The following is a 13366-nucleotide window of genomic DNA, read 5'->3' as shown; positions in this document are numbered from 1 at the left end:
ATAAAGTACTAAAAAATAAAAGCAAAATTATAAAAAGGAAAACAAGAAAAAAAAAGTTGTTTTCCCTCACATAATGAATCTAGGAAAAAAACCTGAAATTGACAAAAACATTTAGTTGTTTACAGGGTTTTGAAGTTTTCGTTTAAAAAAAAAAAATTTGTTTTGCACAATAGTTTTCTAGGAGAAATACCAGTGTCTTGTTTGCAGAACTTTCATTCAAAATAAAGAGATGGACAATCTCTTTACTGGGGAGATGGACAATTTCCAGCTGGCTAGCTTTGGCCCCCATCCAAGCACTCTGAGTGCATCCCAGGGCCAGGCCATGGGCTCCATGGGAGGAACTGAGGCACAGCCCAGCCAGGGTCCTTGCCCCACCAGCCTAACTTGCCCTCATTCTGCAGCTGGGGTTTCTCTGGCCAGCCTTTTGCCCAGATACTTTGAGGCTCTCCAAGGTGTTCAGGAATTTCTGCCAGCTTTGGACATGTGTTTTGGGGATTCAGGCTTCCTAAATGAGTTTCTGAACCCATTCTGCTGTGTATTAAGTGGCTCAGCCTTGTGCCTGGGGTTGCTCCAAGCACCCCTCAACCTAAAGAAACCTGCAGCATTGCGTGGAAACCAAACCCCTCTGAAGCAGAGGTGCATTGCCAGTGTCTTGCAGAAGCTGGCCATGTGCAACTGCTGCTGTTCTCTCTGCAGGAAGCCAGAACGCTGCTGCGGCGCCACAAGCTGGAGTCTCACCTCTTGCGGGTGGCTGCGGCCGGCCTGGGATTCGCCTACACGGAGCCGGTAACGCCCGCCTGTGCTGGGCCAGCACCTTCTCAGCTCTAGCACCAGCTCCCCCCTGCCCCTCCCCTGTAAATCCAGCCCTGTGCCGCTGACTCAGGAGCTGGGTCTTGGCCTGGTCTGTTCCCAATAGGAAAACAGGGATGGCAAAGCAGAGGAGGCATTCCTGGGGTGAAGGAGAGGCGCACGCAGCCTCATCCACATTTTCGATCTGGTGAACTCAGGCCATTGCCCAAAGTTATGTGGGATGGAGCCAGAGAGGCTGGTTGGTGTCCCTGGGAGTCAGGCAGAGTAGGTAATGCCCTGGCTTTGGCTGGAGCCTTAAATTAGGAAGTCTGTTCTCTCTTTTCCCACAGAACTACTGGAACAGGTACGGTGCCCGCCAGGATGAGCACAGGTGAGCCACAGCTGGGATGCAGCTTCAGCAGTCCCCATGGTGGGATCAAGGGGATGTGCTCATGGTGGGGTACCAGGCTGCCACTCAGTGGTACTGCCCACCCACCCAGCACACTGTCCTGGTTGAATTAGGGCCCTTTGCCCCTTGCCATTGCAATCATTCCTACAAGAACCTTATTTTAGCTGAGTTCCTCAAAACCAGCAATGGTCTAGAGGGAACTTGATTGCTGAGGCAAGTGGTGCTGGTCAGATTTGTTGGTGTCTGTGCTTTGTTGGTGGAAACTGTTGCTCTCATTACCAGAAAAGCAATGTTTGCCACAGGACAGAGTGAGGGCTTTAACCTGTATGGCTGTGACATTTGTACAAAGTACTGATTTGCTTGGGGCTTTTGTGTGTTAGTTTCCAAAGGGAGCAAAAGTGCAACCTGAAGAACTTGTGGCCAAAGTCACGATGTTCCTCTTCTCTTTTGCTCCTCAGTGTCCCATCAAGCATCAGCAGTGAACCCGAGGATGGGCCCCGGCTGTCCCTGACAAAGAAACCCATGCCAAAGCCAGATCGAGAGCTGAGGGAGGGTAAGGCTGATAAACATGTCTCAAAATAATTGGGATTTTTTTTCCTGTTGCCAGAGACTACAGACTGCAAAGGCTGGCCACTGAGCAATGAGGGCCACTCCTATTTTAAGGAGTTCCAATTTTGTTTAAGACACAGATAAGTCTTCAGTGCTGCCACAGCATTTCTGGGTCTGTGGATCCCAAGGAACTGCTGTGCCCTTGGACTGGTTTTTCCCACCTGCTTGGCTACTCAGTACAGAGCCCTGAGATGTGGAGCTGCAGGGCTGGGTCTTCCTCACCATGGGGAAAGCAAACCAGTCTGCTGTCCAGGTGCCTTTCAGGTCAGTGTGTTCCCTGTGTCTGGGCTGCAGAAGGATGGATGCTGGAAGCAGCCTGTCCTGATGCTTTGCTAAATGTGCTGGATCACACCAAACTAGCAACCACTTCTCTTTGCAGACCAAGCTTACGATTTCATGTCTTAGCTCACATGAAATCACTTGTTTATAAGCCTGTCAGCAGACATTTCATCTGATTTCAGCACATTTTCAGCAGCCACAGAAAATACCATAGCATCTACTAAAGACAGGATTTTTCCCCTTAACAGTTTTGAAAAACAATATTGTAGCCAAGCACCAAAACAGAATCCTTGCTGCAAAACAACAGGGTCTCAAGCCAGGAGGTGTCTTTGTGTCTCTAGTGAGCCAGCTCCACAGCAGCAGGCAATTAAACCTCCCTGTAATGCAATGGGTGGTAGCTCTTTTTGGGGAATTTCACAGCTTTCCCCAGCCCAAGTTGTGTCCATTTGCTCAGTGTTGTGTTCAGAGTGTTGTTATCCCTTCTCTAGCTGTACATAAAATAGACAAATACCACAGGAAGATACCAAAGATCTTGCTTAAGCCAAGAGCTGGTTGAATTATATTTGTTGGCCTGTTTGCTGTTTATAACCCAGTAATTTCAGAGTCCTTCTTTTTGTTTTTATTTCTTTCTATGCTCTTATTCTGGTTTACTTGCAGAATGTTTTTGTTTACAAAGAAAACTGAATCCATTAAAAAGAAACTGGGATTTTTGTCCATCCAGCTGCCGCCTTTTTCTGTGGTCTTTTTTTTTTTCTGTCTTTTTACTTGGAAAAAGAAGAGGCTGAAAGAGAAAAGTCTACTTTAATTTTGTACTCCCCTGTACTTCTACCCTTCCCCCCTTCCTCCTTTCTGCCAATTCCTTCTCTCCCAAAAGCCCAAAGAATTCCTCAGTTTCTCTGGGGTGTTTTTCACAGAGCACAGACACAGGACACAGGTCTGTCTCTCTGCTGGCGCTTAGAGCAGGCAGAGGCAAGGAAAGCAGGTGGGAGCACACTGTCAATGTGGCACAAGGGTTCAGTGTCCATGGCACAGAGCTACCGCACTTATTCCCTGGGAGGAACAAGGAGAAATGTTGGAAATGTTGAGCAATGCCTTCCATGTTCATCCCTCATGTGCTGATGGCTGGGGAAGAACAGCTGAGCTGGAAAACTCAGCCCTGTGTTGGAGCATGCCAGGAGTTTGGATTTGAGAATTCTGATCCAGCTGCACTTGCAATAAGTATGGTTATCAAGCAACAAAATCAGCACAGTGAACACCAGAAACATCCCATATTTTCCATTTCCAAGAAACCTAACTCTTCAGAAATAAAGCTGTGAGCTAATGACAGGGCTTGTGGGGTTTATGTGTCCTCCGTAGGCCAAGGAGACCTGCCAAGAACAGTTTTGACTCAATAGACAGGAAAAGTAAAAGTTACAAAAGCATTGTCACAGAGAAGTTTCCCTGTGCCACATGGGGGGAGGAACTCTGCAGCTCTGGTTCCTCTATTTTGTTGCTTGCCTGTGACAACAAATAATTTTCTTCACAGTTTAGATGTATTTCATTTTTTTCCTGGAGAGACATCTGGTTTAAGCTTTTATTGTTACCATTTCTTTCCTTTTCTTTCTTTGAGGAAATACATGGAAGAGGCTTCAAAAGATGGTGGTTTAGGGGCCTTGCTCTGGTTTTTGGATCAGTCAGATTTGATGGGGATGGATTGAAACACCTCGTAAAAAGCTTGCAAGCAGAGGGAGGCAGCTCAGAGGCAGGATGTGAGGGATGGCAGGGACAGCCATGGCAGCTCCTTTGCCTCAGTGGAGGAGGATTATCCCGTGAGTCCTCTGCCTCACCCACTCCCTGCCCTCCTTGAGAGCAATGCTTGCTGCAAGCTCAGCACCACGTGAGGATTTCTCTGTGTCTGGCAGACAAGAAGCACTGATGACAGTTGCAGAGGGTGGCTTTGCATACCAAGCCAGCAGCATCCACACAGCACAAATGCAATGGGAACCTACACTGGTGTTGACAGCTGGGCTCGAGAGCCAAGTTAGCCACTGTCCCTGTCTCTCCCTGTGTCCCACTGGCATTTGGTGTTTCCAGGCTGTGGTCCCTGCATTTGCAAGGCAGCTGTTGAGAAGGTAGAAAATGCTGATGCTCCTGCAGCAAATTGATTTAATCTCCTTGTGTTCCCATTGCTTCTGTTTCTTTTGTTACTGCTCTCTGCTGTGGAGCTCTTTGCCTGTCAGCACACCTGGGTGACTTCAGCTGGCCTCCAGCCTCTGTACAAGATGTAAACAAGATCAGGGCACGTTCAGCAGGATCGTTTTGTGTCTCTCCTCAGGGGGCCCTCTTCTCTACAGCGATGTGAAGTTTGTCTACAACTCTCAGCAGCTGAATGGCACCCAGCGAGTGCTGCTGGATAATGTCATCTCGGAGGAGCAGTGCCGGGAGCTGCACAGGGTGGCCAGTGTGAGTGGGCAACGTTCCTGGTCTGAGTGAGACAGCTGGATGTGTGATCAGCCCCAGGAGACCATGGGTTCATGCCTTGCTGAGTGTTACAGCTGATGGCAGGGTGCCTGTGGAGAGCAGGTGGATCCTTGTCCCCAGTGCACACCCATAACTGCTGCTCCATCCTGGGCTGCAGGACAGAGCCTGTGCAGAAAGAGCTCATTCCCTATGTTATAACAACCCAAAGGATGCTCATCCACAAGTCTGGGTGAGCCTCCTCATTCACCATGAACTGAACTTGGCAAGGGTCTGAGGGTGGCCGAATATCCCCAGTTAGGAGGTGGGTGGTTGATACCCTGCATCTGTGCTCACAGAGAGCTGCAGCTCCTTTCCACCCCAACTCACCTGGCCCAGCGAATGCAGCCCTGGGGGATTTGGTATGAGCATTCCATGTACTTCCATTGCAGATCCCTCTCTCCTGACACACCAGTTCACCCCTCATCTGTATTCCTATTTTCCAGGGGATCATGTTGGCTGGAGATGGTTACAGAGGCAAAACCTCCCCCCACACCCCGAATGAGAGATTTGAAGGAGCCACTGTCCTCAAAGCCCTCAAGGTACAGCTCCATCCTCCTTTTCCTGCTCTCCCATGCCCTCCCTCCCAGTCTGCACATGACAGTGACCTCCCTTTGGCCCTCTCCTTGCCCAGTATGGCTACGAGGGCCGTGTCCCTCTGAAGAGTGCCCGGCTGTTCTACGACATCAGTGAGAAGGCTCGCAGGATCGTCCAGTCCTACTTCCAGCTCAACTCCACGCTCTACTTCTCCTACACACACCTGGTGTGCCGCACCGCCCTCTCCGGTGAGGAGCAGGGAGCTTGGGAAGGGTTCAGCCCTCCACGGGGAGTTCATGAGCTCACAGCAGCTCTGTTTTGCTTAGTGCTTAAATTGGTGGCCAAGGCTGGGCAAAGTCAGCATCCCACAGCAGCAAAAAGTGGGCACTGCTGTCCCCAAAAAAAAAAAAATTCTGGGATGTCTCTTGCTTTTCATATCTGCAGCTCTTCCAATTTCCTCTCCCTTTTCTCTTGCCTCCTCTTGTTTGTCCCTTCTCCTTTCCACCCCAGCCCCAGCTCCATCTCACTCAGTCAGAAAAAGGCAGAGCTGTGCAGATCTTGCCCTTTCTCCCCAGCCATTCAGATGTTGTCTTTTCTCTCCAGCCATTCCTTTCCACCTCTCAGCTGTGAACACCACCTGGAGTGGGGTCAGGGTAGGCTCCCACCCCATGATGGGATCTCACAGAACATGACATTCCCATCTCATCCATCCCTTCTCCTCCCCCCTTCCTCCACATGGCCCTGCCTAGGCCAGCAGGAGCGCAGGAATGATCTGAGCCATCCCATCCATGCTGACAACTGCCTCTTGGACCCTGAAGCCAACGAGTGCTGGAAGGAACCTCCTGCCTACACCTTTCGGGATTACAGGTAGGGAGGAAGGAAAGGAATCTCCCCAGGGACTTCTCTCCCTCTGGCTGTCCCCCACCCGTGTCTTAGTGGAGCAGTGTGGGATCTGTCCAGGAGGTGGGGGTCAGCCCTGAGACCTCCCCAGTTCTCCCCTAACTGGGGTTTCCCCCTTCCTTCCCCAGTGCCCTCCTGTACATGAACGCAGATTTTGAAGGTGGCGAGTTCATTTTCACCGAGATGGACGCCAAAACTGTGACAGTGAGTTGGTGCTGTGGGCCAGAAGCTGTTCCTCAGCAGTCCATGCTCAGGGCTCTGGGCTTCCCCAGACAGCCTGTGGCTCCTACCTTGCAAACAGCCCATACAAAATCCTGCTGCAGAGGTGCACAGACCATCTGCTCCCTCCCTAGAGGCAGTGCCAAGCAGCAAACCTGTGGATTAGGGATTCTCCCCACCCCCAGTGCAGACAGAGGAGTGGCTGGTAGTTGTCCCTGGCCTGGAGGACTGCTGAGCTGCCACCCCATCTCGTGGTCACACATGAACTGGTGTCTCCACACAGATGCTGGTCTCTTGTTCCATAGTGGGTCACACTGGTGGATATCAGACCCTGAGAGGAATGTGGCCCAGGCATGAGCCCTCACTTCTGTCTGGGGCCATTAAGGAAGCTGGGCACCCACTCTGGGATTGGGCAGAGGTCTGGGCACCATGCTGGGGTCTCTGGGGAAGGTGGAGGGTATATTGTGACTACTTAAGTGCCTGAGGGTTGGTTTGGTTGGAAATTCTGCTCCCAAGGTCCTGCAGGACTCTTGTGGATTCTGCCAAGAGAAGAAAGAGGTGTTTGACAGCCATGCCAGGCTTACCCTGGACCTCCCTGGAGTTATGCCATGGCCCCATTTTGCTCTAGGCGGTCACCTGTAGGCTTTGCAGAGACTCCATGCCATTATGTCCTTTCTGCACGATATCTGCACAGCAGGAGCAAGCTTCACACCTCCCCATTTACCCCACACATTTTGCCAGTCATGCCCAGAGCTCTGCATGTCCCCCTGAGCAGCTCACCAGCTCATCCTGGGGCGATGCAGAGGGATGCCCAGTGAGGTCCCAAGCCCTGGAGCGTGGTGAGCCCAGCCAAGGCAGCGTGTGCAGTCCCTTGCCAGCCTGTTGTGCTGTTTCCCTCCAGGCCTCCATCAAGCCCAAGTGTGGGAGGATGATCAGCTTCTCGTCGGGCGGCGAGAACCCCCACGGGGTGAAGGCGGTCACCAAGGGCCAGCGCTGTGCTGTGGCTCTCTGGTTCACCTTGGACCCTCTCTACAGAGAGCTGGTGAGTCCCTCCATCGTGGTGTGAGGGCAGCTGGGGCATACCCAGCATCCACAGGAGCCAGGACCATCTTATTCTCTCTATTCCCAGCAGATCTGTTTTCCTCCCATTGCTGCCCCCACAGCAGCACTCCCATGATAGGAGCTGGTCCCAGGGCAGGTTTTTCCTGCCAGTCCTGGTCCCTTGGCCCGTGGGGTGCAGTGCTGGGCTGGGATGCTGACTGGGGCGTGGAAGGGCTCCGTGCAGGGCTGGGCTGGCCATTTCTGACACCTAGTGGCAGCAGCCTGATGGATGGGGAACTCCAGCAGAGCCATCCACAGCTCAGAGTGCTCTGTGAGTCCTGCTGCTAAGTCCTCCCACAGGCATTTCAGCAATTTGAAGTCCATGGCTCTGGGCACCCAAGATGCCTTGGAAGATCTGGGCTGCGATGCCTTTGACCAGGCACCCTCCACATTCTGTTTTAAAAGGCTGCTGTACCAGCCCCTGCCTCCCTTTGATAGCAATTCTGCTCTGTAAAAATAAGAGATACAAGACAGAGCAAAACTAAATGTAGGGAAAATGCAAAACCCTCATTCCTTTGCCTTGTGATGGAGGTGGGCTGCAAGGTTTGGGGAAAAGCTTATTTTCAGACATGTACTTCAGTGTCTCCCAGTTTTTTTGCACTAGCAGAAATTCCTCCAGGCTTGGTGCCTGTATGGTGGGAGATCAGCCCTGCCTGGGGATCTGGAAACCAATAACAAGCAGAGGGGGCAGGAGGAGGGTGTGCTGTGGCAGTGGCTGCTAGTGGAGCATGATAGGGGAACTACAGAGCATCAGTTCTGCCTCAACCACTGCAGCCCTGCAGGGAGAAGGGAATCAGGCATTGAAGTGGAAAGGGATTTGATTAATTTTGCCCAGCAAATCCCCAGCTTGAGTCCCAGGCTCTTCCCCATCCTCTCATCTACTCTGCTAGTTGCAGGGTAAAATCCTTGCTGTGTGTCCTCCCAGCAGCCTGAGCCTCACTGAATTAGCTGGAGCAGGCACTGAAGCTCTGCTGTTACCATTTCTTCCCTTCCCCTCTTGCAGGAACGAATCCAGGCAGACGAAGTGATTGCAATGTTGGACCAGGAGCATCTAGGACCCAGTGAAATGAACATCAACCCAAAGGATGAGCTATGAACTAGGCCAAAGACTTTTTCTATTAAATATTTATTTAATATTTTTAATCTTATTAGAACCCTTCTATTTTTGTACAGAGATGCTGTATAAATTAACAGGTTAGTATCATTGTGGAGTTTCAGGAATGCCTCTTCTGTGTTTAGCACAGCTTTTGCTGGAACCCTCATCCCTGTGCCAGCATCTCCTGGTGGGGCTGCCTCTGCTTCCAGCATTACCTGATTTTCCCTAGCACTTCTCAGGACTCATTCAGGCCCACTCCACCCCCTTTTTTTTTTTTCCTCAACCAAAAGTAGCTGCTCCTCTTTAGCATCTCCTGGAGAAAATTCTCAGGTGTCCTAATGCACCAGTCTTCCTGCTGGGGGAAACTGGAGGACAAAAACTGGAGTTATGACTGTCTCTCACCATTTGAAATATGCCTTTTAGGGGAAAAAAACAAAGGAAAACCTAAGTCCTAGCAAAAGGGAGATTTCTCTGTAGCCATGTGAAGCTGGTGTTTGGGCATTAATTCTGAGCAGAGCTTCTGGACATCAGCTGCTGTGCAGGGCCATGAGCTGTGCACAGGCATGAAGGGATGTGATTTGCAGCTGACCCTGGTGAAACAGGGTCTGTCACTCATGTTCAGTCCCTTCTCTTGCTGATGGCCTGGGCACATGAAGGATGCTGCTTCACACTGCATCCCTTGAGCTTCCAGCCCAGTCTGCTGCTGGTAGAACCCAGAGTTTGTAGCCATAATTTCTGGGTTCCTGTTGGAAAGCAGCTTAGGAAGTTCCAGTGCCATGGTGTTGGATGGTCATGGTGTAGCTCTGCACTCTGGAGGTCCTGGCTGCATCCTCCCATCCTGGCAGTGCAGAAAGCAGCAGATGTTCATGGTGTGGTAGTATCTCTTTGTTCAGAGGAGTTCTGACCCAGCCTGAGGATGTTGCAGTGAAAGCAAGTAGTCAAGTAACTGCTGCTAAGCCAGTAAATATTCCTCCCCAACCATTAAATTTAGTCCTGTGTGTGGGATCAGAGCAGCCCCTATCTCAGTCAGAACAGGCACTGAGTCACAGGATTTCTGCCCCAGACATAAGAGCAGCTTTTATTTTGACCCAACAGCTGTTTCTGCTGCTGGAATGCAGTTCCTAAAAGCCAGGTTTCAGCAATCTTCACTTGAAATTACTGCAAAGCTGCAATCTATCCAGAAAACACTACAGGGACCTTTGCTGCAGTTCACATCCTTGAGCTGCTTTGCTCAGCTCCCTGCACTGGCTCTTTCCTCAGCCCTTTTCTGCTCTTCTCTGCCAGTTTTGGCATTCCCAGGACTTAAAATCTGCAATAGAGAATTGTCTTTTCTCTTTGCTCCTGTAGCTTGTGCCTGTTCAAACCTCCCAGGCTCAGAAGCCCCCTCTTCCCATCCAGTCTTTGGCTGCAAAGGCTGCAGACAAGGATTGTGTTTCTGTAGAGACCTTCTCAAAAGCTGGTCCTGGGCAAGATAGAGGGAAACTCTGCATCTGGAAAAATAAATGCCCAGACTGTGAAGAGGGACCTATTACTACCCAGAAAATGCTGGAAGAGTTACTTGCTGCATCTCCTCCAGTGCTGTATCTGCAGAGGAAAAGGCTCTGGGCATTCTTAAGCCACTGGCATTGCTTATTCATTTGTTGTCTCCCCTCATAGATTGTTGAAAAGATTCATCAAGTTGGCTCCCCAAAGAACTGCCCACGGGTTTCTGCCTTTGAAGAGCCTTCCCTGCTTAAGTGCCTCTTCTGTAAATACTTGACTCCATCCCCCTTTTGAAAACAGCCAGAGGAGAAGCTGGGGAGAAGAAGGGGAGGGCAGCTGTTCACTTTGGAGAGCTGACCATAATTTCATGGTCCCTCCACGTGCACCATGCTGCTGCATGCAAGGCTTGACTCTGAAAGCTGCACCTTCCATGTGGGGCTGTGCTGCCATCCCCCAACACCCATTGCCCAAGTGCATCCTGCAGAGCTGCCCCTCGGTGCAGCCCCAGCCCTCCCAGGGGTGCCACCAGCTGCTTCTGCTGCAAGGAGCTGCAGGGGCTGGCACAGGTCATGGTTTGTTTGTTCCTGTGGTGGTTAGCCAGAGCTGTGTCTAAACCCAGGGAAAATAAACTGAACACATCTGGGCCTGTCTTTGTCTTTCTTCAGTCAAACATTAGAAGGAGAGACCGGGGAGTTTGGGGTCTGTCTCATGATGGTATCTGTGTTTTTGGGGTTTCCTGCCTTAGACCTGAGAGCACAGCCCCTTCTCCATGCTGGAGCAGTGTGGACTCTGTGTGTGTGTGCTTTTGGCTGCCTGTCCCTGTGCCTTGCTGTGTATCCAGCTGTGCAGTAGCTCCCATGCCATGGAAGGACAGTCCCTGTGCCCTGCTGGGCGTTCAGGGCCACGGCCACCTCGGTGAAACAGCTCTGCTGCAGGGCCAGGGAGCAGCCCCGGGGGGATGCAGCATTGCAGGACTCACTGCAAACATGCCCCAGGAAGGGAGAAGACTCTGGGCTGCCTGGGCCATGCCTTTCACCACACTGCTCTGCCAGTGAGACCTGCTGGCAGCCTGGGCCATGCTGAAGCCAGGAAACGGGAATGCAGTGAGTCAAAGGCACTTCTCCTGTTGGTTTGTTTTTCCAGCTCTCTGCTCTGGCAAAGTCTAGCTCAGAAGTGGATTTGTATTTCTGCTGCAACAGCAGAGGTGGGTGCCAAGTTCATTGGCACTCTGCAGCCTCATAGGAGCAAGTTGAAAGCTCTTTAGGATATTTACCAAAATACAGGGTAAGTTTTTGCATCTGTGGTATCCAAGTGGGATGGGTTGCCACCAAGATGGCTTGGACTGAGAAGTGATTTTAACTTTTGGATTTGAGGTAGGGGCCTGGCATCTGCCAGAGCTGTCAGGGTCACATCCAGAGTGCCTGCATCCCTGCTAAAAGAAAGCTGACAACAATACTGAATGTATACACTCATCCTTGGTCAAATATGCCCCAGGGACATATTTGTTTCCTCCTACTTGGGTTCATGCTGTTACTCCTCTCCTGACCTGCCAGTCTGGTAATTGCTGCTTCCTAGAGCCCCATCATGAAGCAGCTCCCTAGGGAGGCAGTGCCTGCAGTCACAGCACTGAGCTCAAAGCTGATGTGCATTTCAGAGAACACCTCATGGCTCTCAGGCCAGCTCCAAGGCTTGCCCACCAAAGGGAAGCACAACCCATTTAGGTGTTGGCCATGTGTTGTATATTCCCCAGTTCTACCACCAGCAACAGGAGCCTTTGGGAGATGGAGGTGGTTGAACCATGCCTTAGGTCCTTGTTCACTCAGCTATGCCCATAATAATAATAATAATAATAATAACAATAATAATAATAATAATAACAATAATAATAAATTAATAATAATAATAATAATAATAATAATAATAATAATAATAATAATAATAATAATAATAATAATAATAATAATAATAAATGTAGAGTGGGATTAGCAGGGTTGATTTATGACAGTCATTGAGATAAAAAACAACCTACCCATAAAGGAAACATAATGGAATTTAAAAGTATTTAAAACAACAACTGAGGTGGTTCTCTGTGTGTGTGTGTGTGTGTTTGGGTGTGGATGTGGTTTTGAAAGTGAAGCCTGCATGCTGGTAATCCATGCCAGGGGACCTTTACTCCCAAGGAGATTTGTTTTGCTTTCATGCCCAAGTGGGCCCAAGCAAAGTTCACTCAGCCCTTGCACAAAGCTGCTGCAGGTTGTGGGGGCACTGGGGGAGCCTGCTCTGTGCCACAGGCACGTCCCAGCAAAGGGAAGTCCGTCATATTTCAGGACAAGACAGATGGAATGATGCCTTCATTAGGGAGCAATGGCTAACAGGAGTCATGACAGCTCAGCCAGGCACCTGATGGCTCATGCAGAGGGTAGGAGCATGGCAAACACCTTGTGTAAGTAAAGAACCTCCAAGAAAGGCCTGCAGAAAGCCTAAGGCTGAGCCCCCTTGGGCTGTAAATGCCTTATTCCAAGTGGCTGCTGAAAGCTCTCCGGCCAAAAGCTCACCCCTGAAACCTCACCTGGAAATAAAACTTGTGGCTACTTAGAAATTTCTGAATCTATAATCAAGGCTGAAATACCTAAAGCTCTTTATGTCTAGTGGCTACAGTCTTAAAGGAACCTGGACATTCCTTAGGCATTAGCCTGAGACACTTTCTGAGGCATTAATTTAAAGCAGCTGAAGCTTGCCAGTGTTCTTGTGGAGGCTTAGAGACGTGTGGACAGTCAGTCTCCAACAACTCCACTAGATGATGAGTAATCCCCATTATTTCCAAGCTAGGCTATGGTAAACTTATAAAACATGGTGTATTCAGTCTTTTTGTATGAACTCTTTATTTCCCAGGCTCTAGACTGATACCCCCACAATACATCAGCTCTGATCACCCTGTGAGCCCCTCTGACAAGCTCTGCTAGCAGCCAGCCTGGCTGAAAACCTCTGCTGCTGCCACTCCATCCCACCCCAGCGCTGCATCCCTCCTGCTGTGTCCCCACCCTGCTGCTGGCTCTCTCAGCTGGTGATGGACAATTTGGGGGGCACCATCCCCACCGTGGGGTTGGCAGTGCCTCTGCAAGGGTGTCCCCACCTCAGAGGTGCTGTGGCCGTGGGTGGGAGCAGAGCCTGCCCTGGTTTGTCAGCTTTGCATTGCAGCTCCTGAGTGCCTGAGAGCTGCAGCAGCTCAGCCACAGAAAAGAGTGGGCAAAGCAAGGAGATGGAGTTTAAATGCACTGAGCCCTGCTCATCCTTCCTGCTTACACCTGGGCAGAGCCTGGGCACTCACAGGCAGCTGAACATCTTCCCATGAAAAACTGTCATTAAAAAAAAAAAAAAAAGGTTGTTTCCTCCTGTCCACGCCCTTGCCCAGCCTGGGGGAAAAAAGAACAAAACAGCTGGCAGTGAGA

The 13366-nt window shown here is 50.5% G+C and overlaps 1 protein-coding gene across 2 annotated transcripts in view; it reads left to right on the top strand.

Moving 5' to 3' along the window:
* The window catches only part of P3H2 (prolyl 3-hydroxylase 2), a 63846-nt gene extending 53285 nt beyond the window's left edge, over positions 1–10561 (top strand). For both annotated transcript variants that reach the window (XM_009089141.4, XM_050978188.1), the window contains 10 exons: positions 697–786; positions 1140–1180; positions 1657–1751; positions 4401–4528; positions 5029–5124; positions 5217–5367; positions 5869–5986; positions 6148–6223; positions 7140–7280; positions 8343–10561. In XM_009089141.4, the coding sequence (XP_009087389.3) occupies positions 697–786; positions 1140–1180; positions 1657–1751; positions 4401–4528; positions 5029–5124; positions 5217–5367; positions 5869–5986; positions 6148–6223; positions 7140–7280; positions 8343–8435 (1029 nt within the window). In that variant the 3' untranslated portion in view covers positions 8436–10561. The remainder of the gene's footprint in view (positions 1–696; positions 787–1139; positions 1181–1656; positions 1752–4400; positions 4529–5028; positions 5125–5216; positions 5368–5868; positions 5987–6147; positions 6224–7139; positions 7281–8342) is intronic.
* The last annotated feature ends 2805 nt before the right edge of the window (positions 10562–13366 follow it).

The sequence above is a fragment of the Serinus canaria genome, chromosome 9 (genome assembly GCF_022539315.1).
Source record: "Serinus canaria isolate serCan28SL12 chromosome 9, serCan2020, whole genome shotgun sequence".
NCBI lineage: Eukaryota > Metazoa > Chordata > Aves > Passeriformes > Fringillidae > Serinus > Serinus canaria.
This window is presented reverse-complemented; position numbering and strand designations above follow the sequence as displayed.